The following is a 27,951-nucleotide window of genomic DNA, read 5'->3' as shown; positions in this document are numbered from 1 at the left end:
TGATAAATAGATTGCACTACTGTACTTGTATTAGGTGAACTGAAAAATACTATTTTGTTTTTTACAGTGCAAATATTTGTAATAAAAAATAAATATTCTGAGCACTGTACACTTTGTATTCTGTGTTGTAACTGAAATCAATGTATTTGAAAATGTAGAAAACATTCAAAAATATTTAATAAATTTCAATTGGTATTCTATTGTTTAACAGTGTGATTAATCACTATTGATTTTTTTTTAAACGTATGAGTTAACTGTGATTGACAGCCCTACTCACAACCCTTTCAACTAAGAGCTGAGAAAGCTAACAAATTCAGACAAACTCCCACCCAGTTTTCCAGCAAAGTCAAACACCAGAGACTTGCCATTCCTGACATTTCTAAAAGGTTTCTAAGAAACAAATATAAAAGAAAATCCACCCATGCACAAACACACTTTACAGGCCTTCTTTATACACTTTACAAGGCAAAAATTCACTCTCTTCTTCCGAAGATCACCTTGAGGAAAGAAAGGCCAACTTCTACATGCTATAACTGGTTCAAACCAGATTAGTATCTGTATATCTCCAAGTTCTCCTTACTGTGTAAAAGAACGTGCCCTGTGGTAGCTTACACTTTGTATTTGAGTATCAATATACTTTTAAAATCCAACTCTTTAAGGTTGAAGCCATCTCCCCTGATGTCATGAACAAGGAATCAGGATTTTTTCCATTGAGCTTTCCAATACATTGTCTCAACACTGATACAAAAGCTAGATAAACATTAGATCCCCTTTTCATACATATACCTGGGTCTTGCAGATTTGTGGTGCTGACAGGTTTCTTCAGTTCAAACCCCAAAAAGTACAAGGCCAGGTTAGGTGGACTGCACTCCAGAGAGGTGATGAGAAGGTTCAGGATATGGATTTTTGTTTCATGGTGGATCCGAGACTGCTTCTTTTCAGATTCCAGATCTTATTAGAAAGTGAAAAAAGGCCAGATGAAAACTGAAATGAAGATAATGTAAGTACTGCATGGCCTTCCCTAGCCACAACATACCAACAAAATAAAAGAAAGTTACGGGTAAAACTCAGATCACTCTAGAAATTTCCAGGAATTAATTCCAAATAACTATTGAATATAATCCTACACAATTTGTCAAGAGCAATTTATAATTTTTCTCTCAAGAACTGGTTTGATTTTGAATAGATTGTTCTTACGATATCTTTCTAATTTAAAATAAATGAAGAATACTCTTCATGTAACTATGGGGCCCTCTGTGCAATTGTAGTGCCAAACCCATAACAGTTCCAGAGTTTACTTGCTCAGTAATTTGAAAGCTATACTTGCATGTATTTCCTTAGCTCACTTTCAGAAATTTGAATCTACACAAAAGATAATCATGTAAATAAAATGTGACCAGTCACATACCATCTTCTGGATTAATTAATTCCTCTGCATCTTCATTGTCCAAACACTCCACAAACCCAGCCATCAGCTTTTGGCTTATACTCTGGATTCAGAAATGGAAGGTTGGGAATGAAAAACAGAGAGAAGTTTGGTGAAGATAAAACACTGATTTAAGTACAAGATGATTTTAAAAAATGAAATTTTATAGTTTCACATACAGGTGTAAATTTCACTGACAAAAATGTGATCAAACTAGGGAGCATTAATTATTGGGGTCTTAACTGTTCTAAGCATAGGTCAACTGGTAAACCACATAATAAATAATATTTTAAAAACTCTCATGTCTTAAAAATATGCTACATTCACCTCCCCTAGGGAGGACACTCTAACCAAAGAAAAGGGTTAGTATGTCATACAAAACTGTTCTCTTCTTATAATGGTAACTGTTTCATTAAAAATGTAATGTCATGAATAAGCAGCCAATCTTCATGGTGCTATGGAAAAATAATCTGTTCTTTTTAGAGACAAGGCACTATGTAGCCTTACCACATATAATCTAGGTTTGTTATTAGTAAGTAGTAAAAATATTATTTTCCCATCACTACTTTCTTCCCCCAAATTCAAACAGAATAGCGGTTACCTGATCATGTGTGAAATCTCCTACTAGCTTTATCTGAATGTTGGAGTTACAAGAAATGCAACAGAGGATCTTGGCACTTTCAAAAGCCAGTTCAGGATTGCTGTTGCCATGATAAAGATACCTTTAAAAAATTTCAAGAATAATGTAATTAAATTGTTGGTCACTCAAGAGTTCCCAGCGAATATTACCTAGAAGAAAAAAATACATTTGTAAACAAACAATTTAAAATAAAATCTGAATAACCCAGTATATATGTAGTAAGATGAGGCCCTGAGACATAAACCCTTGGTATCAGAGGCCCGGCCTGAGGCCTGAACTGAAGTAATGGTGGATGGTCTAGACAGTATTTGGTCCTGCCATGAGAGCAGGGGACTGGACTCGATGACCTCTTGAGGTCCCTTCCAGTCCTAGAGTCTATGAATCTATGGTCAAGACATTGCTAACATAAAGCAAAGTTAGGCTGTGAGCCAGAGGCAGGCCCTGCTCACAGAAGTTGGCAAGAGAGTGTATTCACATGTAAGTACTAATAAGATGAAAGTATGCCAGGGTATACCCACACAGATAACAAGGCAGACCCAGCCTAAAGACAGTATAAAAGGACAATATGATGGATAGACAATATGAAAGAACAATACAACGGATAGATGATGAATAGACAATATGAAAGGACAATACGATGAATACAGTATGATGGATAGACTTATTTGTTCAAACTAATCAGCACCATGAGAAAGGCAACATCCTAATGCATAGAGGGGCTGTACCTCAGTGCATTCAATGATGTGAAACCTGTTTGTACTGGTGTATAAGAATGCATCCCTGAGTGGATGTCTTTGTCTGGCCTAGGGGGCAGTGGCAAATCCCGCCACTGACAGAGCCGGTCCATTGTCGGGGCCACATATTTGTAGTACGTCCTGCAGAGACTGCGCAAAACTATTACTGTGCTTCTTTTGACAATAAACCTGCTGGGTGCCTTTGTACCTTATTAGAGGCTGTGGTCATTGGGCAGTTCACTCGAGATCTGCTATTCCAGCTATCTGCGCAGAGCTGGGACAGCGCACAGGGAGAATACACATACACGCAGCCAACTTATCATTGAATAGAGCAGAGCACCACACCGGTGGCATCTGACGACAATACATAGCAAACTTTTTAAATTACAGATTGAAATTTTTGTCTACAGAGGTACATAGCAGCTAAACCCTCTCACCACCAGTAATAAAGACTGACCAGGAGAGAGATCACTGCCAGAAATTTTTCTGCTGTTTCCTCTACCCTATATCCACCTTACATGGGTCAATATAAATGAAAGAAGGCATTGGGACACACCCTCAGGAAATAAGTGGACAAGAGCAATGGCCTGAAAGACTTCCATCTGAAAACTGTACACTTACTATTGTTATATGTAACATCTGAGATCATAACAACTAAAGGATTAGAGAAAAAACTACACCTCTACCTCGATATAACACTGTCCTTGGGAGCCAAAAAATCTTACCGCGTTATAGGTGAAACCGTGTTATACTGAACTTGCTTTGATCCACCGGAGTGCGCAGGCCCGCCTCCCCGGACCACTGCTTTACCATGTTATATCCAAATTCGTGTTATATCAGGTGGTGTTGTATTGAGGTAGCGGTATATTTACACACTTTGTTTTTACAGGGATGTGTGTGTAATGGTTTAACTGTTACTCCTATGTAGTCAGTTTTCCAGTTGTTTGTATTGGCCTGCCTATAGTAACACGTCATTGTAAACCACAAACATTGGCAGAGGGACTTAAGTGTTGTACTTGAAACTGCATTGCTCTCTGTTTGAAAATCAAGTTGACAGTGTCCCTTTAATGGGAATAATTAACAGTCAGTTCTGGAAAAGGCTAGGTGGTAGATTGGGTCAAAGGAACTTTTACTGGGCCAATCTATAGCTATCATGAAAAAGTCCAGGTTGGAGAAATGAAGGTTATACACAAGTGAGCAATGAATTTAAAAGTCCTGAATTTCACAGAAAGTATGTGAAACTTTGAAATGTCTGTTCTGAGGAATTCTTCTAAGGAGCAAATACAAACATAGGCCCCACTCTTGCAATCGGATGTATGCAGGTGGGCTCTTCAGGCTGTACAGAATTCACTGTTCAGCGAGGCTCTGAGCAAGCAGAAGGGTCTGCTGTGTGGATTCAACTCTCTTCACTTTCCAATACCGCCAAAATGCCTGCCTCCCAAAGTAATTTGTGCCTACCTGGCAATGTTTACCACGTTGTCTGCCTTTTTAGTGCGGGGGTTGATTCCTTGCAGCAGCTGTTCTAGAGGTGTGACAATTAGGGAAAGGTGACTCTCACGTAAGAGATCCATAAAGAGGTACTCCTTCTGTAGGGTCAGATTAAGAAGTGCAAGGCAATATTGCACTGCTTTCTCCAAATGCATCTTCCCTACAGAACATAAGCAAAAAAGCAAACAAACATATACAGCAGTTACACAGCAAGCCACAATTCCTGGAGCCTCTACAAAAAGGTAACTGAACAGCTCATCAAAATACTCTGTCAGAAAAGTACCTTGAGATCTGAACTTTTTTCAATTAACTTCCCTCAAAACATAACTTTATATATTTGAGAAACAAAAGATATATAGAAATATCGGTGTCACATCGCTTTTGGTAAACTCTTCACCATTATCTTAAAAATAAACTAATGGCACATACCAGGAAAGGGGGCATATGTATCAAGCTGTTTAACCCCTTCTTCCAGCAGACTAAGGGACAGTTCCAACATTGGTGACTCATTCAACAAATGATACATCAAACTGAATCCAGGTGGTTTATGTGCTATTATTTCTTCCCCTAAAAAAGAAAAAAAAAATGGGGGAAATTATTTACTAGTAATTCTGTTTGTCAGAGGAATCCTCTTACTCCATTCCATACCAGAAAACATCTCAACAACAGCTGCTGTAGCAAGCAACACCTCAATGCAATGCGAGATATCACAGGAAAATTCCTTGGAGCATGCTCCAGCCAAAAGCCATTTAAGCAGATGGCAGCTCATAAACGCTAGGAAAAAATAGTGGAATAGCAGGAAGCGGTGTGGGCCGAGAGACGTGCTGGCCGCCCTTCCTGAAGCCCCCATTGGTCTGGAGCGGCAAACCACAGCCAGTGGGAGCTGTAATCTGCCGAACCTGCAGACGCAGCAGGTAAACAAACCGGCCCGGCCCACCAGGAGCTTTCCCTGAACAAGAGGCAGCCCTAGTTTGAGAACCACTGAACTAGAGCATAGAAGAAAACTTCAGTCATCATCAGAAAACAAAATCAAGAGGCAAAAGAAAAAAAACTTTTCAAATAAGAAAAAGTCTATTTCAGGGGTTCTCAAACTGGGGGTTGGGACCCCTCAGGGGGTCATGAGGTTATTACATGGGGGGGGTCATGAGCTGTCAACCTCCACCCCAAACCCCGCTTTGCCTCCAGCATTTACAATGGCGTTAAATATATAAACAAGTGTTTTTAATTTATAAGGGGGTGGGGGTCGCACTCAGAGGTTTGCTATGTGAAAGGGGTCACCAGTACAGAAGTTTGAGAACCACGAGTCTATATTATGATTCGCAGTTTACTTATCCTCCCAAACAAGGCAAAGGAAGATGATGATGTAGGACACAAAATACTGGAGCTGAAAGGATCCTTTTTACTGCGTGATCTAGAGGCCTTCCAGACTGTGCCAAACTTACTAGAAAGACATTTCTGCCTGGCTCTACACTTAAGCACGGTTTCTAAAGGCTCTTTGAGCCTGTTGCAAATTACAAGCATCACTTAGTGAGAAACTTCACATTAAAAATGTGCAGTACAAGACACCAACAAACAAAACTAAGATGAATAAACTCAACCGTAGCCTCAAACTCACTATAATGCTGCAACTGCCTTCTTAGTGGGGCTCAGAAGAGTAGTATCCCTCATTAAACCAGAGTTCAGCAAGTATTCATCTTAACTTTCTAGAATGAATCATTTCTAAACTTTAGATAAGCTTCACTATTCAGTAACATCAAATCGAAAATTGATTAGAGAACACATCAAGTAAGCATCCTTAATTGGCTGTGTGATTACAATGGAGATTTAGATATAAGCCATAGGAACAGATATTCAGGCCCAAGAATAAGATGTTTACAATCTCTAAGTAAAAATAAATCGTTAAACGTTGCTTTTTAATGAGATAATTACAGTTACTAGAAAATCTAATGCAAAGTCACAATAAATATAATGCATTCTTCTCATGAAGTAGCAGTATCTATGTCCTAAGGCAGAAAGCTTCCCCTCAAACCAGCTGTCAACTGAATATTGGTAAACCATAGAAGACAGTAGGCAAATGACTGATGTCTGCCCATATAGCCAGTAATTAATAAATTGAGATCCAGTCCTAAAAGGTGCACCAATTACCATTTCCTCAATCTGGCTGCCATGTCATGGAGACAAGACAAAGGTTTAAAGCCTACACCCATAAGTTCAAGGTTGGCATTTCCACCAACTCCCACCTTTTCAAATATGTGGCTACTTTAAGGACTATAAGCACCTATTTTCAGTCAGGCCCATACCCCATCTGTGAGAGCAAGCAGTTGGACTAGAAGAAAAGATCATCTCTCACAAAAGGACAGGATCATGCCATAGCAAGTCTGCAGTACAAAGGAAACAGCACCTACTACATTGGATCAGGAAAGGGCAAGAACTGAGTCCTGTAAAGTTGGTTTAGCACTTTTGATGCACAGGGTAAGCTTTACCCTGATGCCCTCTTCCTTCTACAAGTAAGAAGCCTGTTCTTTTCCCTACTGTCTTTCTGCTGGTCTCATTTCTTTCTTCATTCTTTTCTTCTACCTTCTATAGAGAAAGAGCTAGAAGAAAACACAAAGACTCAAACTAAAGGAATCTGGATGCTACTATGCAAGGAGAAAAAGACTGAGTAAGTGAGTGGGTGGTGCCTTTCTACCAATCTTGATAGACAGTTCACTTGCCTCCTGGTAACTGCTGATTTATTGCTGTATGGCAGGATGTTTTCTGCTGTGATATGCAGGAAAAGGGAGTAGAAAATATGTAACAAAAAAGGGCTCAAACATCTTATATTACACATGCTTTCTGAAGGAATGCAAAGTGCTTCACTAACTATACATATGGAGAAAATCACTTCACCCACCATCCAGAGTGAAAGGAAGCAGCTGTTTAACAATATAGAACATTCATGCTACAATATCTAAATGAAACTGCAGGACAAGTTCTGGTCAACAAAACGTAGCTTCCTAACTCAATTCTGGCCAGGATGCTGCTAACATTCTGAGTGTGCTATGGGATCTTCAGTGACCACAAATGTGCAGATATCAGTTTTATATCTCATCTGAAAGACAGCGCCTCCTGAAGCACATTGCACTCTAGTCCCATGCTGGGGCACTGATTCATTATTGATTCAGAAAAGAGTGCAGCCTACTGAATCAGCAGCACATTAGAGTTCCTTAGCTATTTCCCATCTAAGCACTGACTCAACTTGCTTGTAAAATGTGATAAGATCACATTACAGGGGTATGGAAGCAGAGTGAAAGTAATAATCTTGTTTGACAGTAAGTAAATGAACAAGTTAACCTTGTAACTCCACATATTGATCAGCAAAGTCTTCAAGTTGAGGTTCGTAGTCTCTCAGCAACTTGTAAAATACCTCCAGAACCACCTCAGCTACCTCCCACTGTGGACAACCACAAAAACAAAAACAAAAAAACCCACAAAAATCACACACAGGATATTATTAATACTATAATACAAAACCGGGATGACAGAACAATATAACTAGAAGGGAAAGTGAAGCAATTAAACAATGGATTGGGCAAGACTTCAAGAAAAATGCATTTGCTTTTAAAATTACCGTCCCATAGCACTAGGAAATTGCTAAAGTCAGAGAATTTGAAATACTCTCAGTGTGATTTTTTGAACTAAAAAGAACATCTGCAAACATAACGATAGTTTATTTTTCATATACTCAAAGCCAGATGCAAACATTCTGAAATGTATGAAAGAATGAATATGCTGGTAAACTTGACTGTTTGCCCTGCCTGGGTCACTCGACTTTCAATGTAAATGCATTTTCATCAAAAAGAATCATATCGAGGAACTCAAATTCCATGCTTCAAGAAGTTAAAATACTATGTTAATGCTATTTTTGGTTAAATAATCTTGTGAAATGGTCATGATGAAAGAACTCTAACTGGTGGATGAAGGTTCTAATTATTCAGGTTTATGAAAGCTACTTAGGTTTAGCAATCATTAGCCAACCTGGTAAAATTATAGTAACAAAGCAATTTATAAAAAATCATAATATAACAACTGCAGATAGCTAACTCCATGTATTTCTAACGTGGCTGAAGACACTTTGCCTTCAGAAATAGCGTTCTTATCACACCAGAGGAGTATGGAAGCCCAATACAACTGTGATCCCTATTGTTTACTAATTTTAGCCTGCTTTTGACAGTGCAAACAGTAGTATTTAAAAATGCTCTTTCCAATCTACATTCTGTGCTCCGCATTTTAAACGAGGAAGGTGTTTCATGCACACGTCAGTGCAAACTACGGTGTCTCCTTGCTGGCTGTTGAAAGGCTATCACATATTGTCCATTTAAATGGGTTAGTATCAAGAAGCTCAGTGCTTCTAGCCCTTTAAGGACAACCAAGTGTGTCTTGAACAATGAAGATATATACTGTAAACCTCTCCACAATCTGCTTTTCAGGAGTGGAGGATGTCATTTGGCTACAACTTTGATTTAAAGAATCCATGGACTTATCACGGCTGCATCAAACTTGCACATCACAGCTCTTCCAAGGCCAGGGACTAAAGCGCTTTAGTCCCAAAAGAACTATCTTCACAATTAAAAATTACCTTTTCAGCAGCAATCCGGTAAGCTCTGGTGCGAAATCGGAGAAACACAGTGTCCCTGAGAAACTGCAGATAGGGGTCAAAGCCTGGTGGTCGCAGTCCAGCCCCCAAGTTAGAAGGGAATGAACTCTCCACCAGCGTGCTGATTAGCCGACAGAAGGCACGGGTTAAAGGGTACTCCTCACACCGAGATTCAACCTCATTCAGTTCAACCTTCCCAAGAAGAGGGGAAAAAAACATCAAGGACTCAACTTCAGAAATAACACTAAAGAACCAGAGAACAGTAACAAGATTCCACCTCAGTAGATTTGTAATTAAAATCAAAATACATTCAAAATAATAAGGCTGAAACACAACCAACAAAAAGGGAGGGGAATGTTGATTGAAGGTTGAAATGACAGAAATTCATTTTAATTGATTTCAGTGGGAGTTAGGGTGCGCAGGGAAACTAGGATTGGGCCCAATTTTTTTTTAAATTTAAGAAGTTACCTACTTTGATAAGCATTATTTGAAAAGCAATTAGCATAATAATGTGGTGATTGCTCTTAGTCTTATTAAATTCAATTGTTGCTTTATCTACCATTCTTTTTAATAATAATACCAATTTCTTTGCCACTACCCACCACAAAAACAAGCAAAACAAACAAGTTAGGCCCGAACCTACAATGTGATGCACTTGTGCTGGCTCCAACATCACATCCAATTCACTTCAGTGGGGCTCTGCACAGGCACAGAAGTCCTCTTACATCAGGGGTTCTCAAACTGGGGGTTGGGACCCTCAAGGGGGTCATGAGGTTATTACATGGGAGGATCACAAGCTGTCAGCCTCCACCCCAAACCCCGCATCTCCTCTGGCATTTATAATGGTGTTAAATATATAAAAATGTGGTTTTAATTTATAAGGGGGGGGGGGTCGCACTCAGAGGCTTGCTATGTAAAAGAGGTCACCAGTATGAAAGTTTGAGAACTACTGTATTACATGCATCACATTTCAGGATTGTAACCTAAAACATATTCTAAGCTGCCACCAGTTTTCAAAAGACTTGGCCATTGAGTGTTTTTAAAAACCATGTTGAAAAAGAGGACAGATAATAGTTTATAATACATTCACTGCTTAAAATTGTTATTTACACAGAATTAAGACTGGCTGTGCCTCATACCATTCTATGATGTTAAATGCACCAGTACTTAAATCTCTGAAAACCAGCAAATACAGAATTATGGTACACAACTGCCCAGCCCTACAATCTCTACTCTGCCCTCTCGAAGCGGCAACGGACATTGGAGATATATGATAAGTACCAATCAGTCTGGGCTGATGAGCAGACATGAGGAATGACTCAGTGTTCTGGGAGGACACAAGGCTTTCAAACTGCACAAAGCTCTTCATCAGGTCTGGGACACGTTTGTCAGTGTGGCTCAAGCTTTAACTCCAAATAGCTTTTTAAATATTGTTTTTCCCCCAAGAGAAAAATGAGTGTTAGACACTAGCTAAAAATCAATTCTGAATGGGTGAAATCAGTTTGGGGAGGATCAGAACTACAATAAGAATCACAGATGGGTCCAAAAAAAGTTGTAAGAACTTAAGAACTGCAAAAAAATTGATGTGATATTTATTTGGGGGACAACCCTCTGAGTGATGCAAGTTACATCACATTAAAGCGGTGTCCACACTGTGCTATGTCGGCAGGAGACACTCTCCTGTGGCCATAGCTTCCACTTCTCGTGGAGGTGAAGTAATTATGCTGACAGGAGAATGCTCTCCTGTCGGCACAGTGCATCTACACCAAATGGGCTACAGCAGCGCAGATGCATCGGTGCAGTTGTGCCGATGTAGGAGGGTAGTGTAGATTTGCCCTTAAACCACCTGTTAAACAGTAAACAAGTTTCAACCTTAGCTATCGTGGAACTACTGCCTGACTATAATGATATACATTGCATGCCTGATTAGAATGTAACCTTAATGTGTGTTTTGTTGAAGGCGGGGGGAGTGGAGGAAAACTCTGAAAACAAATGAGAGAGAGAATACTTACAAAAGTCTGATGCACTAAGACACACTAATAAGCGTAAATAAGTAAGTATGACTCCTTTTTCTAGCTAAATCACAATGGATTTTATGTGACTTAAAATTGAGTGATAATGCTAAAAAAATGAAATACAGGAAACAATAAGCAGTCAAGGAATTCTAGGGGAAAAATGTACATAACAAGCAAGCAGTGGGAAAAGAAGGGCAAAGACATCTAGTCCATACATAGTAGAAAGTTGCAAGGCATGACCAAACAAACGTTAAGAACTCCATTAGATTTACAAAGCAAGATAAAACCAACTTCTAGGAGCCATGAGCAGGTATGGGAATAATAGATGCAAAGCAAAGAGGGATTTTATTCCAAGACTCAATAGCAGGCACGGCCTCTACATTTTCCCCCTTGCACTCATCTGTATATAAATCAAAGTGGCTTCCTAAAGAAGAAGAACCCTTACCTCAATGCCAGTTGCTTGCCTCTGACCCGGAGCTCTTACAGTCTGTAAGATCTTAAAAAACAGAAAGGGAAAACAATGTGTTTCTACACAGCTACTGACAGAAATAAGAACATAAGAATGGCCCTACTGGGTCAGACCAAGGGTCCATCTAGCCCAGTATCCTGTCTTCCGGGCCAATGCCAGATGCCCCAGAGGGAATGAACAGAACAGGTAATAATCAAATGATCTATCCCCTGTCAGTCATTCACAGCTTCTGGCAAACAAAGGCTAGGGACACCATTCCTGCCCACCCTCCATGAATTTAACTAGTTCTTTTTTTAAACCTGTTATGGTCTTGACCTTCACAACATCCTCTGGCAAGGAGTTCCACAGGCTGACTGTGCTCTGTGTGAAGAAATACTTCCTTTTATCTGTTTTAAACCTGCAGCCTATTAATTTCATTTCGTGACCCCAAGTTCTTGTGTTATGAGAAGTAGAAAACACTTCCTTATCTATTTTCTCTATACCAGTAACGATTTTATAGACCTCAATCATATCTCCCTTTAGCCATCTCTTTTCCAAGCTAAAAGATCGCAGTTTTATTAATCTCTCCTCATACGGAAGCCGTTCCATACCCCTAATAATTTTTATCGCCCTTTTGTGAACCTTTTCCAATTCCAACACATCTTTTTTCAGATAGGGCAACCACATGTGCACATATATTTCAAGATGTGGGTATAGCATGGATTTATACAGAGGCAACATGATATTTTCTGTCCTATTAGCTATCCTTTTCTTAATTATTCCCAGCATTCTGTTAGCTTTTTTGACAGCCACTGCACATTGAGTGAATGTTTTCAGAGAACTATTTATAATGACTCCAAGATCTCTTTCTTGAATTGTAACAGCAAATTTAGACCCCATCATTTTATATGTATAGTTGGGATTATGCTTTCCAGTGTGCATTACTTTGCATTAATCAACATTAAATTTTACCTTCCATTGTGTTGCCTAGTTATCCAGTTTTGAGAGATCCTTTTGTAGCTTTTCACAGTCTGCCTGGGTCTTAACCATCTTTAGCAATTTTGTATCATCTGCAAATTTTACCACCTCGCTGTTTACCCCTTTTCCCAGATAATTTATGAGGATGGTGAACTGGACTTGTCCCAGAACAGACCCATGAGAGACACCATTATTTACCTTTCTCCATTTATACCTACCATTTGTTTCCTATCTTTAAATCAGTTACCAACTGATGGGAGCACCTTCCCTCTTATCTCGTGGCAGTTTACTTTGCATAAGAGCCTTTGGTGAGGGACTGTGTCAAAGGCTTTCTGAAAATCTAAGTGTACTATATCCACTGGATCCCCTTGGTCTACATGATTGTTGACCCCCTCAAAGAATTCTAGTAGATTGGTGAGGCATGATTTCCCTTTACTAAAACCATGTTGACTCTTCCTCAACAAACTATGTTCATCTGCATGTCTGACAATATTGTTCTTTATTATAGTTTCCAACCAGTTTGCCCAGTACTGAAGTGATGTTTACTGAAGTAATGGCTGATGTTACATTGTACTAAAAATACTTCTTGTATTCCCTACCAATCACTTCTTGCAGATTTTTTAAAAAAAACATCTCTTATCTGCTGATGGAACAATGAACTGCACATCTCCAAGAGCTACACAAATCCTCCACGTTCACTTTTACACCCCAACCCTCAAAGGGCTACGTCCTGTTGCATCTTCATTTCAGCCAAGGACTGGACAGAACTCCTTCCAGTGAAATGATGTCACTCTTATACTGTCTAGAGAAGTAAAACTCTATCTTGTGATCTCTTATAGTAGCATTACTTAGGGGTTCACAGATCTTTAGGTCTCCCATAGTATGTGAACAAAGGGCTGGTTTCTCCCCATTCTCTTTCCTTGAGCAATAAGAACACACCACTATTATCAGAGCACAGGCCCTTTTTACAGTAAGAAACAATGTGAATTTGATAATCAGCAATGGAAATAAGTGATTAAAAGAATATTTAGGAAAAGTGTGTCATATTACCACTAAGGTTTAAGTATGTAATGTTAAAATATATTACAATTCAGCCAGGACTCAGATACTACTGTTCTAAGCAGTATACAAAATCCTAAAATACCTGTGCGTATTCCAGTGATTGCCAGAGTGAAGCAGCTATCTCAGGAGATTTTCCAAAGGCAGTAAGAGTCTCTAATAGTTCTGCTTTCAAAATGGGAGGGATGCTACATTGCAGGAGTCCCAAAATGACTATCACTGGAGTCCACTGGGGGTGCTCACAGAGGGCCAAACGCGCATTCTCACTCTGCAAAATGATACACAAAACAAGGGAGGAGGCGGGAGGAGTACACATTGTCACTTTGAAAAGTTTTGGAGTTTTGCAACACCTAACTCAAATGATTCAAAGTCTAAGCAATAGTTAATGTCATTTTCTAGCCCAACACACCTTAGAGATGGGAAGAGTGGAAGCTTGCCCCAACTTAAAGCATCAGTTTTAACTGATTTAAAACATTTTTGATTTAAAAGTTTATTTTTTTAAAATAACTGAATACAATTACCAAGTATTTCACCCTCTTTTTTCCTTCTTTCAACATGTATTAAAGCAACTATGCATATATACGTTGGAAGCTCAAGTCTCTTCTGTAACTCCAAAGTATATACTAGCAGGGAACACACTCACACAACTGTTTCTCTAGAGAAATCAAGTGCTTATACTTCAATAGCCCCTTCACACCAGAGTAGATAAGGGCTCTGTCATTATTTCTATTACAAGCTTGTATTATCTATTTTTAACATTCACTAAACTGAAATTAAACTTGTTAAGATCTAAAAGCTGGGCAGGGCTAGTTAAAGCATATCTGAGACCTCTTGCTAAGCTATTCAATTGGCATACAGTTCTAGTATAGCTAGATAATTCTAAGAATACTTACTACAGAATTACCTTCTCCTCAGGTGAGTATTCAGTAATTGAACTAAAGCTGTACCACCTATGTAGAGCCTGCACTGAAGCATTATTTTTATAACCATTGCTTAGGGTTCCCACCCCTTTAACTCAAGGTGCCTTTTCAGCTATAGGACTGGCAGCCATTTAAATCCAGCCTGGAGGCAAGTTTCACTGGCAGTTTGTTTCTCCTACCCATTTTCTCTCTTATTTTAGTTTACTTCTTCTGGCTTTTCCCCTCTCAAATTATTAAATGTAAATGCCTAGAGTTCTTCAGCTCTGACTTGATTTCTTTTAAACTTGTCTTCGCTGTGAAAGAAAGAGACAACAACTCCACAACAGAGAAGAAAGAGAGTCATGAAAGTTAAAAATCAGCAATTTGCAGTACCAATAACAGACCCTGCCCCTTCTTGCTTTATCATGTGCTTGTCCAACTCAGTCATTCCTGCTATCACTTATGAAGTCCAGAAATCAAATCACAGCAACTGCTAGCTGACTCTGCCCAGCATGCCATTTTGGTCAAATGTGGCATAGGTTACCACTACTGAATTATGTGCAAACTCAAATCTGTAAGTCAGTTCAAACGTCATCTTGCAAGAGAAACAGAAATGTATTAGTGAGATACAAGAAAGAAAAGGGTTACCTACCCACTTCACTATAGTAGTTGTAAGCTGTAAAAAGGAAATCAATCCATCCTGTTCTTTCTGGGTGATTCCTCGGAGAGGGAGGGGACGGTATTGGACACTATCTGCACTTGGTAAGTCCTTCCTTAAGTGCTCGTGATATAGCATCAAGGAGCGGAAGAAATGCTCCCAGGAGACAGGGCTGCCACCGGTTCCTTGAATGTTTTCAGCTAGGAAAGAAAAATGTTTAAACTGATTACAAAGTAATTTTGCTCTTTTACAGGGTGGCAAAGGGGATACCAAACTTTAAAAAACAGCCCTTACTTGTACTCAGCAAAGTATTCTGGAAGCTGAAGTAGTAAGAAATTCTTCTATGTATGAGAAGTTGTGTGCTTTTATTATTTAAGTTAATGCCCGCAACATGCGAGATGCTTTCCAAACATTCTCAATGAGAGTTGAGGGGAAAAAAGTGCCTATTGGCATTTGTAAAACAAACACACACATACCCTTCTCCATAACCGTCAGTACCCTGCAATGGCACACCAGAATTGAAGAGATAATCAGTGATCTCAACTTTCAGTTCATATTCAAAGTGGGACAGAGAGGAAAATAAAGTTTATGATAAAAGCCTGGTGTTGGTGACCTTTGTGCTCTTATGGTCTTTTTGAAGAGCTATGATATTACGAATATGATAATCAGGTGCAAAATAGGTTTACTGTTTTAATCATGCTATCATATGGGTTTATGAATCAGAACCTTTGTAATGCTGAATGTGTGAAGAAGTTAGTCTAGTAATTTTTTTCCCCTGACAAGTTAGTATGAAAATAAGACAGAAACTAGTCTCTTATATTAACTGTGTTACAAATGATGGCACTTTCTCAGGACACCTCTAAATGCAAGCTCAGAAATGCCAGCCATCATTTAAAAAGGTATTTGCAAATACACAGCCTGGCTATTTTATGCTAAGAAGTGACTCTTCAACATGCTGTACTGAGCTAAATGTGATATATTGAAGCTCTCATTGATTTTAAAATATTTTATAGCTTTCTGTTAAACATATTAGGAATTCAGCCACTCCCATAATCAGGACACTCAAATATTTAATCAACATATATAAACCAGTATCTTTATGCAGTTGAAAGTGAAAATGAGTTTTACCTCCATACTAAAAGTGTAAGACTAATAGTAGCTAACTAAGTAATAAACTACAATTAATCTCATCTAGGTCTAAATTCTTGTCCACCTTGTCTAGGAGAAGATTGGGAGGTGAGCCTACTGTCAAACACCTTTCTTACCATGACTGCTGCCATTGACCTTCAGCAAACTGAAGCAATAATGAGCACACTGGGGCCCACTGGCCAATCCCTGAAGCATTTTCAAATATGGGATGTAAATTGTGGAGGGGAGTAGGTCTCCCATCTGTCTAACGAACTTGGACAAGACGACCTGCACAAAAAAAGGTAAATGTTTAAAAAGAAACCTTGCCTTATTTTGGGGTGACAAGAGACACCAAAATGATAAAGTATATTCTGGTTTGGACTTAAAAAACACAAAACCCGCACCATAACTCCAAAATAAATATATTTGTGAACTGCTTGTTCTGTTTCATTGAATAGAAAATATCCACATTTTGAAGAAAAAAAGGATGCAAAAAATATTCAGAATATTGCAAAGGAAGACATTAATCAATAAGGGTGCAATAATCTTTCATAACATTAGCTGCAGTGATGCCAAAAGGGGAAAACTATGACAAAAATCTAATATATGCCTTTAAAAATAAATCTAATCTGAAACCAAAAATGCTGAATTTGGTAATTACATGTTCCTACAGGGCACAGCTAAGGTTGTTTGGATGCCTTAATTGTGCATTTCTTACCTTAACATATTTGGATTGTTTTTAATCCTAATCTTATATCCTTGGGTTTTAGATAATTACAACATCCTCATAATGTTTTCTACCCTAAAGAGACTAACTGCACCTTAACACAGTTTTTCTTCTGGGAATATCAACAAAACACTTTGATATAATCAGAGAGAAGGTACAACACAAGTGCAAAGCATTATTATTAATAATGTTCACTGAGAAAATGTAGCTGCTTGTGTAGAAGTCTTCGATTAGGTAGCTCAAGCATAAACAAAAGCTTTGAAAGAGGTTAGGTTCTTTCCCATTAATACCCGTCGATACCCCAGAGAACAATCTACAGCCAATGACAACTGGGAAAAGTTCCCTTTATAGCGTGCCAATGGTGCCCATATAACACTGGGTGGGAGCACTGCACTGATATCTTGGCAATGGATAACAGGTTCTTAAGACCATATGAGAGTGGCTCTACCAGTTCCTCAAAAACCATCTTTACTCCTCTTGATTCCAGGTGCTACTGCTGCTGCAGCCTGCAGCTTTTAATATCATGACACTAAAGTAAATGACAAGTTAAAAAAAAAAAAAATCCACTGCAAACAATGGAGGAAAAACGTTGAATTTATCTAACCTGGCGTTGAGGAGGTCTCTGATGGGCTACTCCAAGATAAGATCCCATAATGGTGGAGCTTTGGAGAGGTTCTGAAGGACACCAATACTCAAGAGCAAGTTCCAGATTAAAGGGATCCTTCCTGTACAACTCCGCAATCTGTAGGGGGACAGAAAATAAGTTTCTAGCGCGAAAAAATGTCAACGCAAATAAAAAGGCCAAGTAACAATGAACACTACTTCAGCACAACCTGGAAATACAGGAAGAAAAATAATCTCATTGTTAATACACAATTTTTTAAATATTCCCTTCCTGAAAATGGCAGCTTCTATGCGGTAATGTGACAACAATCCATAGCTAAGAAACTCTGAAATTTCCAGATTTTTAAAATAATTTTTATTTGTAAATTTCAATGGTATTCTCCCTCTGTTGCCTATAAAACCCTGGATATCAACACACTCGTATTTCCTTTAAATGAGCATTTGGGTATTTGTGTTGCAGTTAGTTTAAAATCAATGAACCAATGTTGGGATGAAAAGCTTTTAACTGTTCTTTGACGGCTCAAATTTCCTTCAGAATTATTTCTGCTTCAAATTCTTCATTTTATAGGTGTGTTATAGCTTTGTACAAGAGCCATAACAAGTTCTGGTTAAGAAGTCTTTTTTATTCTAAGCCACTTTTTTAGTGGTTTATAAAATTGTCTAATTGTTTCTGTGGATAAAAATATTTTTAATGTGTCTCTAGCTTTAAAATGGCTAGACTTTAAAATTTCAAAACTTGCCTTGTGCACTGTATTTAAGGATGAATTTTGTATATTTCACCAAATTCTTTTTATTATAACATTTATTTCTTAATGATGGAAAAAATGTATACTACCCACATACAGTATTTGAATATGTTATCTAACTTTAACAATCACAAACTGAAATAAACACACAAGACCAACTTTATTTCTTTCAAACAAAGAAATACAATGGAAAAAGACCCTTCTACAGAGGCAACATTATGGCTGAAATTTTATGCTAATGAAACACAGGAAATTTAGTTATAATTCCCACATCAACTGTAACTTGGTCTTTTTGCATTTAATATCTCAACACTATGTATACAGCAACCTTGAAAAATTGTCATGAAAAATTACAAGATCAGATGCAAAAATCTACACCCACACCCTTTGCCATAATGACTAATGATCATGTAAAAATTAATGATATTTTATTCACCCAAGGTGAGTAGATAGAATTTTGATAGGATGATGCAGAAACACAAAACACTACATAAGCACAAAGCGGCTAAAATACTGTTAGATGGGAACCATAGTTTTGAGATTTGTAAACTTGGAATTTCAATTTTAAAGTTGTGTTAAATGAGGGGAGGGGGGTACATTTAAAATACTGCAAAATGTTTGTACAGTCATATGTCAAGATACTCGGGTATTTAAACTGCTGTACCACAGTACTTTAATTGCAACAAATGGTGCAGTATTTATATGTTGAACAAAATAAACTGAGGCCTGGTCTACACTAGTCTTATTTTTGAATTAGCGGAGTTAATTAAAAAAAAAAAAATTCCATCCACAAGACCAAACTGTTTTTTTTAATTTAAAGGGCTCTTTAATCCCAATTTCTGTACTCCAACTCAGCAAGTGGAATAGCGCTTAAATCAAGATCGCAATCCCGGGTTAAATGTATTGTGGACACAATTTGATGTTATTGGCCTCCGGGAGCTATCCCAGAATACTCCCTTGTAATCACTCTGGACAACACTCTCAACTCTGATGCACTAGCCAGATGGGCAGGAAAAGCCCCAGGAACTTTTGAATTTCATTTCCTGTTTTGTTACCATCAGCACAGGTGACCATCAGAACAGTCCACCATCATAGGAGATCACGCAGTCCTGGATTCGCAGACGAGCTCCAGCATGGTCTGAACAGGAGGTACTGGATCTCAACGCATGTTGGGGAGATGAGTCTGTTATGGCAGAACTACGTTCCAAAAAAAGGAACACAAATATATAGGAAAGCCATGACGGAAAGAGGCTACTCCAGGGACACAGAGCAGTGTCGTACAAAAATCAAGGAGCTCAGGCAAGTGTACCAAAAAGCCAGGAAAGCGAATGGGCGCTCTGGGTCACAGCCCCATACATTCTGCTTCTACTGTGAGCTGCATGCAATTATGGGGGGTGACACCACCACTACCCCATCACTGTTTGTGGACACCTGCAAGGAGGGAGTTGCACGGAGCAAGGAGGAAGAGTCACTGGAGGAGGAGGAGGACAGTGCAGAGGCGGCAGGAATTATTCTTAACGCTGGAGACAATAGCCTCTCCCCACTCCCAAGGCAGGCTCCCTGACCATGACCCTGGAGAAGTTACTTCTGGTGAGTGAGAGCCTGATCAGAGCCACATGGTGGGAGGCAGGGGGAAAACCTAGCCGCACTGGGCTGGTTGGGTTTAGTTTGAAGGGCTCATCCCTGATCAGAGCCACGCGGTGCGGTGGGCGGGGGAAGTGTTGTGTGAACTGATCATCCCAGAAAGCCCACAGGCCCTCTTTTTATATGGTTTCCCAATAGGAAAACCTCTAAACAATCCCTTTTTACAAACATAATTAAAAGCAGCGCTTACTAAAAGCATAAGATGTTCCAGATCCCGCCGAAGGGAAATAGGTGGCTCATTACCCATCTGCATACTCATGTGGATCATACGAGCGTCTTCATCTGCACGGTTTCTCAGCTGTTTCACCTACACAATTTATGAAGTAGAGAAAAATGTCTATTTTTAGCCAACAAAAAAAATTATCTTAAAGATTACAAAGAGCTACCTAGTCTTATCTATTTTTATAAAACAGATTTTAACATTCCTTAGCATGTCCTTAACAAACAAAAATGCTATTGTAATAGATTGAAATTCATCATCAAATTGCAGGATTTTATTTTAATTTTTTGTTTAAATTGTTACCATATCATCCAATAGTGGGAAGAAATTCTCAGTGGTTCAAGATATAAATCAAATGACTGATAACCAATAATACGATAACATCGTGATTATGTCCACATGGATCCCTTCTTCCCTGCTACTATGGAGTCTTTCTCCTCTAGGACAGTGGTTCTCAACCAGGGGTACGCAGAGGCCTTCCAGGGGATATATCAACTCATCTAAATATTTGCCTAGTTTTACAACCGGCTACATAAAAGCAAGAGCAAAGTCAGTACAAACTAAAATTTCATATTATGACTTGTTTATACTACTCTATATACTATACACTGAAATATACCACTACCCTGAAATAACGCAACCCGATATAACATGGGTTAACATACAAGGCGGTAAAGCTCTGACACGCTGCTCTGAGCAGCGTGTTAAAGGTGCCAGGCCAGGCTGGGGCCGAGGGGTTCGATAAGAGGCAGAGGGTCTCAGGGGTGGTCAGGGCCCTCCCCGGGTCTGGGTGACAGGAGCTATGGGAGGGCATTTTTGGGGGCCCCGCATTCCCAGAGTGGCCCAGAGAATTAGCATGGGGCCGGGAGCAGCCCGCTCCGCTTCCCTCACCCCAGCCCCAGCCGTGTTGTTCGGAGGAGAGGGCTTGGGGGAAGGGATCCCCCCAACATTCACCAGCAGCAGCAGAAGTGGAGCAGCTCAGCCCCAGCCCGCTCCACTCTGCCAGCTCCCAGCAGCAGCACTCCGCTTCCCGCTGCAGGTGAGTACGGGGGGGGGGGGGGAGGGAGGCGTCCTTTTCCCAACCTCCCCGCACTCATCTGCAGTGGGAAGCAGAGCACCGCAGCTGGGAGGTGGCAGAGGAGAGAGGGCTGGGCCACAGGTGAGTACGGGGGCATCCTTTCCCCAACCTCCCAGCACTCACCGGTGGCAGGAAGCGGAGCAGCCCAGCCCCTGCCAGCTCCACTCCGCTAGTTCCCAGCCGTGGCACTCCACTTCCCACCGCAGGTGAATGCAGGACCTTTCCCCAGCTGCCCTGCAGTGACACAGGTGGGGCTGGGACTGGGGCAAGGAAAATGGAGCAGGCTGGGGTCGCGTCACTCTGCTTCCCGCTGCAGGTGAGTGCAAGGGGGACATCCTTTCCCCAACCTCCCCGCACTCACCGTGGGCAGGAAGCAGAGCACCGCGGCTGGGAGGTGGCAGAGTGGAGCGGGCTGGAGCTGGGCTGCTCCGCTTCCTGCCTCTGCCACTGAGTGCCTGTCAAGGGGGGAGGGAGAATAGGGGTTGGAGAAGTCAGGGGACAGGGAACAGGGAGGCTGGGTGGGGCCCTGGGGGTGATTAGGGATGGGGATCTCTGCAGGGAGCAGTCAGGGAACAAGGATCGAGGGGGAGCAAGTTTATATAATATGGTCTTACCTATAACACGGTGAGATTTTTTGTCTCCCGAGGACTGCGTTATTTCAGGGTAGAGGTGTATTTATATTCCAGTTGATTTATTTTAAGATTATATGGTAAAAATGAGACAGTAAGCAATTTGTCAGTAATATGGCGCTGTGATACTTTTTTATTTTTATGTCTGATTTTGCAAGGAAGTAGTTTAAGTGAGGTGAAACTTGGGGGTACATAAGACAAATAAGACTTCTGAAAGGGGTACAGTAGTCTGCAAAAGTTGAAAGCCACTGCTCCAGGATTCTGTATTGGTGAAGGAACTGAGGGATGCTTTGACCTGCCCCGCCCATTATGCCCTCTGGTGAAGGGGCACAAGGTTCAGGCACGATTCCAACAGACACTGCCGGGAAAAAGAATTCCATCATGTGTGCATGGAGAGCATGTACTCCAAGAGCGGGATCCATGTGGACAAATACTTCAAGAACCACCAATAATTTGTGGAGCCAATAATCAAGAAAGAAATATTTAACTACTTCCTTTCTCTCAAGGTTCTTTGCATCTGCAGTGAGAGCCTGATCCAAGTCAATGGAAGTACTTCCATTTACTTCAGTGTGATTTGGATTGGGCCCCAAAACTACATTCTCTAATATTTTCAATTTGGAAAACTAGACAGATTAAATGAACTTCTGTACCAAAATCAAAAATTTAAGTTAATTATACTAATATGTTTGTGTATGTGGAGAGAGAAAACAGAGGTAGCATTCTAGGATAGTGCCTTGTATGAACAGAATTCAGAAGAAATAAATTCCTCAAGGAATCAGCTACTATACTGAATGGTAGCAAATGTCTTCTTTATCTTTTTGAAGAGTTCTGGGGTGACCTAGAGAATTACATGCCAGTTAGCATTGCTTCAATATCAAGAAAATTGTTTGCTATAATTAAAGTGTTAAAATGGCTAGATGAATGCAATATGATGGGGGAAAGAAAAAAAGAAAATTGTGCCTCTCTAATCTACTAGAATTCTCTGAATGTGTCAACAAATCATTGGATAAAAGAAACAGATGACATAATTTTTTTGAATTACAAAAAGCCTTTGACAAAATACCACACAAGTGACAACCACAGTTATCAGTGCACTGGCCCAAAACACAATTAACCTGCAGAACTCTCTACCAAAATGTATCATCGAGGAAAAGAGTTTAGTAGGATTAAAAAAATAAGATGAAGCATTTATGTGGATAATAAGAACATTCAAAGTTCTATAATGTAATAAGGATATAAATTTCACAATCTGACCATTAACTAACAGGGATTGGAAAGGATTCTTTTACAAGCAGGAACTCTCTAACTGTCTGCCACAAGGATTTTACCTCTGAAGCAACTATTACTGGCCACCGACAGAAACAGGATACCAGAAAAGATGGACAGACCACTGTTCTGATCCTATATGGCAATACTCTGTTTCTAAATAGAATCCCTTCATACCTCTAGGTCATCACTTTAATCCAATCCAGGGCTGTAGCTAATGGAAAGACATCACCATACTGTGACTAGTCAATGGATTACATGAAATGAGCCTATTTCCTAAGGGATACGTCTGCATCTCAGCCTTAGCAGAAAGGCCAAAGCCTGTTACAGCATGTTACTCCCCTCTGTTTGTATGTGGTCCCTACAGAAGTGGATTGAGGCACACTGGTGAGGCTGTGTACACAGGATACTTGCATTGACATTGTCAGTGTTGTACCTGCTATGAATTCAGAAAAGCTTTTAAATCAGTTCAGCAATTAACATAATAAACAAAAGATAATTTAAATTAAACCGTTTACAATATGTTTATATGTGCACTCAAAAAGATTCTTAAACCAGAAGGAATTATTTTTTTCCCCAGACGTTCTCAAGCCAGCCTAAAATGAACAAAGAGATACCTATAAAAAAGAATTAAAATTATGACTGCTCAGTCATTATTTGGCAACTCAAATGCACACACAACTGCTCGACGCAAAAGACACAAAATAAAGCTTTCACCAATTATTAAAAAAAGACATTACACTTTCTCAGAGCTCTTGCTTTCAATGCATGGATACAAGTTCTTGCATAAATGAAATCGCTCACACTGCTAAAAGCACATCCTTTTCATTTTTGCAGCACAAAAGTTTGAATTCCTGGTAAATCAAATTATTTCCATAGGAACAGTATTCTGCTGCAAGGAAGGATAGCACCCCTCTCAGACACATATGCAAAAGTCTATTCCTGGCAAAAAATTAAAAAGCACTGACACAGTATGGTGGGATTACTGATCTTTTCCCATTCACAAATTACTTCAGCTTGCGGTACTATGTCTATAGAAAAAACTGGCATTTACTAAAAATTGTAAGTACTACCACATGAACAGTTTGCTTTTAAAATTTCACTATACTTATGTAAACTTTGATTTTTAGAGCATCGTTATTTGGAAACTAAACAGAAAACTGTATTAATTCCATTAATCAAATACATAACTAATTGGCAGTTTTCTGAATCCTAGCACTTCAAGACCATGATGATAGATGCCTTATCTAGTCCTGTATATGAAATTTGGATTATACATCCAAAATGCTCACCAACCGCCAGTCCACATGCATAACAACTTACTTTCATTGGCATGAGTGCAAGAAAGTCTGTGACAAGGTTATGAATTTTGCGGATGTAAAATTCTTCCTGGTAGAAGTTTTCAGACCCCACCACAGATTCAGTAAGGAACAGGAAGACATCATCAGCAATTGCTAGTTCTGCCATTGCCTCATCTGCTTCAGTGAATTCTGCAAGAGCTAGACAGAATGAAGAAAGGGGAAAGGAAGAAAGAATGCAATTATCTCACTTACCAAAGTACGCATGTTTCAAAGTTCCTGGCTTACCTGCAAATCAACATAAATGTATATCACCTATGTCTTTTGGATGTTCAAAAGAACAGTGGACTGTAAAGGTTATGCCAATACAGTGGGACACCCAGTACTTGAACTCTGACCGAAGAGGAAAGAAGTGCATAATCCACTTAGTTCTCTGAATAAATGTGACCAAGTCCAATTATGCAGGGTTGTAAGCCTCCATTATTTATAACAATCAAAAACTATCCTTTAAAGACCATTAGTACTGTGAAGTTTAATTATCATTTAACTTCACAGAAAGGATATTCTGAAACTGATCTGAGGGCTTGGCTATACTTGCGAGTTAGAGCACATTAAAGCAGCCCCAGGCGCCCTAGCTCACTACCCGTCCACACTGGCAAGGCACGTAGAGCACGTTGACTCCATGGCTAGAGCAGTCCTGGTACTCCACCTCGGTGAGAAGATTAACGCTTGGTGCGCATTGGCTGAAACACCCGCGCATCAGTCTGAGCATTACTGTGTTCTGATTCACCTCCAGAAACGTCCCATAATCCCCTTAAGTCAAGTGGCCACTCTTGTCATTGTTTTTGAATCACTACAGGAATGCGGATATACCCTTTGAAAGCTCCATTTCTGACAACTGGTATGCTTATCTGCTCCGAGACAAAACAACCATTAGTGTGGAATGCTGTGTGGGAGAGAGGGGTGGGGGAGGAGGGGGGTCTGCTGGGGTCTGAACTTACAAGACGGCATGCTGACATGCTCTTAGGCCCCCAAAAATCCACTCTCTTCTCCCCCCCCCCACATACACACAACACACTCCGTCACATTCCACCCCACTCCAACCCACCCCCATTTGGGAAGCATGTTGCAGTCACTTGCATGCTGGGATAGCTGCCCATAATGCACCGCTCCCAATGACACTGCAAGTGCCCAAATGTGGCCGCACCAGTGCGCCTGAAGCTGTCAGTGTGAACAGACTGCAGCACTTTCCCTACTGCGCTCTCCAAAGGCTGTTTTAACTCAAAGCGCTCTACATCTGCAAGTGTAGCCATGCCCTAATTCTGATCCACTACAGCACTTCAGAAGTCCACATCTTTTGGAAGAAAACTATCCATGGTCCTCAAATATCCTTTCAGCAGACAATGTGTGTTACAATATCCAGCTACAATAGAGCTGCCTTTAAATCAAAGGCTTTTACACAAATTGGAATCCATTTTTGTTTTTTTATTGGTGGAGTTACCAGCATAGGGCACCAACTGGTATTAAATGAAATTTTATACATTTTTTCAGCACAATATTAATTTGTTATTGAAATGAAGGGATATTATGGAGTTTATATCATGAAACAGTAAGTATTTCTAAACCTGTGTACTTTTCAGACTAATATAATTCTCAAACTCTCAAATACAAGTTATCAGTGGCACAGTTCTGTGATAGAGGGCAGCTACTGTTCCCCTAAAAAGTAGCAGCTGCTCTGATTTGTAGTATTAAGGGGTCCTGAAGACTTAGTTATAGCAGTTCCATTTTGGATTCATTTACCTGTCACATCAGACAGTTGGGATATTCCTCGCAATGCTAGTGCCCATGCTAATCTAACAGTAGCTTGTAGCCCCGGTAGTTTCCATGGTTGAGAATCCTGAAGGCGAGTGTGGATTGTTGCTATGTACTGTCTCTCTGTTAACAGAGGCAACTGGTGCATCAAATCTGGAAAAACAAAATGACTCATCATTATATAAAAAAGTTTCCATTAAAACAAATATGAACAATTCCTGAAACGTTTAGCCTTGGAGAACAAATGTAGCTTCCTTCTCCAATTAGCTATTACAATAATTGTCACTTTTCGTATCTCTTTAAACTGATCAGTTGATTCTTTCAAATAGTCTGAAGTCCAAACAGTATACAGTAACTCCTCATTTAAGATTGTAGTCATGTCCTGAAAAATGCTACTTTAAGCAAAACGATGTTAAGCGAATCCAATTTCCCCATAAGAATTAATGTAAATGGAGGGGTAGGGAGGAGGGTTAGGTTCCAGGGAAATTTTTTTCATCAGACAAAAGACTATATTTTATATATACATATATACACAAACACATATCTACACACACACAGAGTATAAGTTTTAAACAATTTAATACTATTCACAGCAATGATGATTGTGAAGCTTGGTTGAGATGGTGAAGTCAGAGGGTGGAAGAGGGTGGGATATTTCCCAGGGAATGTCTTACTGCTAAATGATGAACTAGCACTCGGATGAATCCTCAAGGGATAACACATTGTTGTTAACATAGTCTCACACTCTACAAGGCAGCATGAATGGAGGGAAAGGAGACAGCATGGCAGAGAGAGACAGACAGATATACACACCGTGTGTGAGAGAGAGAGAGAGAGAGACACACACATTGCCCCTTTAAGTACGCTGACCCCACTCTAAGTACACTGCCCTTTTAAGTAGTCAGCAAGTTGAGACAGCAGCTGCTGCCAGCAAGCTCCCTCTGTCCTGAGCCATGTCACGTCCTCCTCTGCTCAGCTGAGATGGTGTAAAGGAGATGGGGACGAAGGAATGGGGACTCCCTGACATTAGCACTCCTCTCCTTCTCCCCTCCCCACGCCCCACCACCCACACAGCAAGCAGGAGGCTCCCAGGGGCAACTCCAAAGCAGAGGGAAGGAGCAGCACATGGCAGCACGGGGAGGCACAACTGAACTGCCCGGCAATTGATAGCCTGCTGGGCAGCTGCTGCACAGGGAACTTAGGGGAGCAGGGGGCTGATAGGGGGGCTGCCTGTCCACGCTGATTACAAGCCCTCACCAGCTAAACTGCAACGGGCTGCTCTTCTTGCAAGCATTGGACAAAGCGGGCAGCTGCCAAACAATGTTATAAGGGAGCATTGCACAACTTTAAACGAGTGTGTTCTCTAATTGATCAGCAACGTAACAACGAAACAATGTTAACCAGGACGACATTAAATGAGGAGTTACTATATAATATGCATTCATTTAAAAGTTTTATGACTCAACATACATTTTATACTATTTCTTTCTCTATGTAATAAAAAAGCAGCCATAATTCTCAGGATGCATGTACAAAGCTATGAAAAAGACCACTACCACCACCAAAGTCAACCTAAATGTCTCCCTTCCAAAAAACAAAATTTGACTCTGTCAATCTGCTTCCTCAAATAGAAGCCCACATAAATCAATAGGCCTTGCAACAAACTCTTAAAGTTATAAATGTCAGACTCCATCAATATAAAAGGGAAACAGAATCTCACACCTTCCCTAGCTTAAAAAAAAAAAGACTGCCCCATTGCACATTGAAATAAATACACTAATGTGCAATTACTTACTCA

The 27,951-nt window shown here is 40.0% G+C and overlaps 1 protein-coding gene across 1 annotated transcript in view; it reads right to left on the bottom strand.

Moving 5' to 3' along the window:
- NUP205 (nucleoporin 205) overlaps positions 1 to 27,951 on the bottom strand; it is a 69,832-nt gene that overhangs the window by 30,365 nt on the left and 11,516 nt on the right. Inside the window, exons 7-21 of the mRNA XM_030548444.1 lie at positions 26,142 to 26,306; positions 24,367 to 24,542; positions 20,041 to 20,157; positions 17,441 to 17,578; positions 16,247 to 16,397; positions 14,976 to 15,181; positions 13,510 to 13,692; positions 11,385 to 11,435; positions 8,907 to 9,116; positions 7,622 to 7,721; positions 4,718 to 4,855; positions 4,259 to 4,448; positions 2,028 to 2,148; positions 1,409 to 1,490; positions 787 to 951 (exon numbers count right to left, since the gene is read on the bottom strand). Coding sequence (XP_030404304.1) covers positions 787 to 951; positions 1,409 to 1,490; positions 2,028 to 2,148; positions 4,259 to 4,448; positions 4,718 to 4,855; positions 7,622 to 7,721; positions 8,907 to 9,116; positions 11,385 to 11,435; positions 13,510 to 13,692; positions 14,976 to 15,181; positions 16,247 to 16,397; positions 17,441 to 17,578; positions 20,041 to 20,157; positions 24,367 to 24,542; positions 26,142 to 26,306 — 2,193 coding nt within the window. The remainder of the gene's footprint in view (positions 1 to 786; positions 952 to 1,408; positions 1,491 to 2,027; positions 2,149 to 4,258; positions 4,449 to 4,717; positions 4,856 to 7,621; positions 7,722 to 8,906; positions 9,117 to 11,384; positions 11,436 to 13,509; positions 13,693 to 14,975; positions 15,182 to 16,246; positions 16,398 to 17,440; positions 17,579 to 20,040; positions 20,158 to 24,366; positions 24,543 to 26,141; positions 26,307 to 27,951) is intronic.

Source organism: Gopherus evgoodei, chromosome 1, assembly GCF_007399415.2.
Source record: "Gopherus evgoodei ecotype Sinaloan lineage chromosome 1, rGopEvg1_v1.p, whole genome shotgun sequence".
NCBI classification, from domain to species: domain Eukaryota; kingdom Metazoa; phylum Chordata; order Testudines; family Testudinidae; genus Gopherus; species Gopherus evgoodei.
Note: the sequence above shows the minus strand (reverse complement) of the source record. Positions and strands in the feature narration are given on the sequence as shown.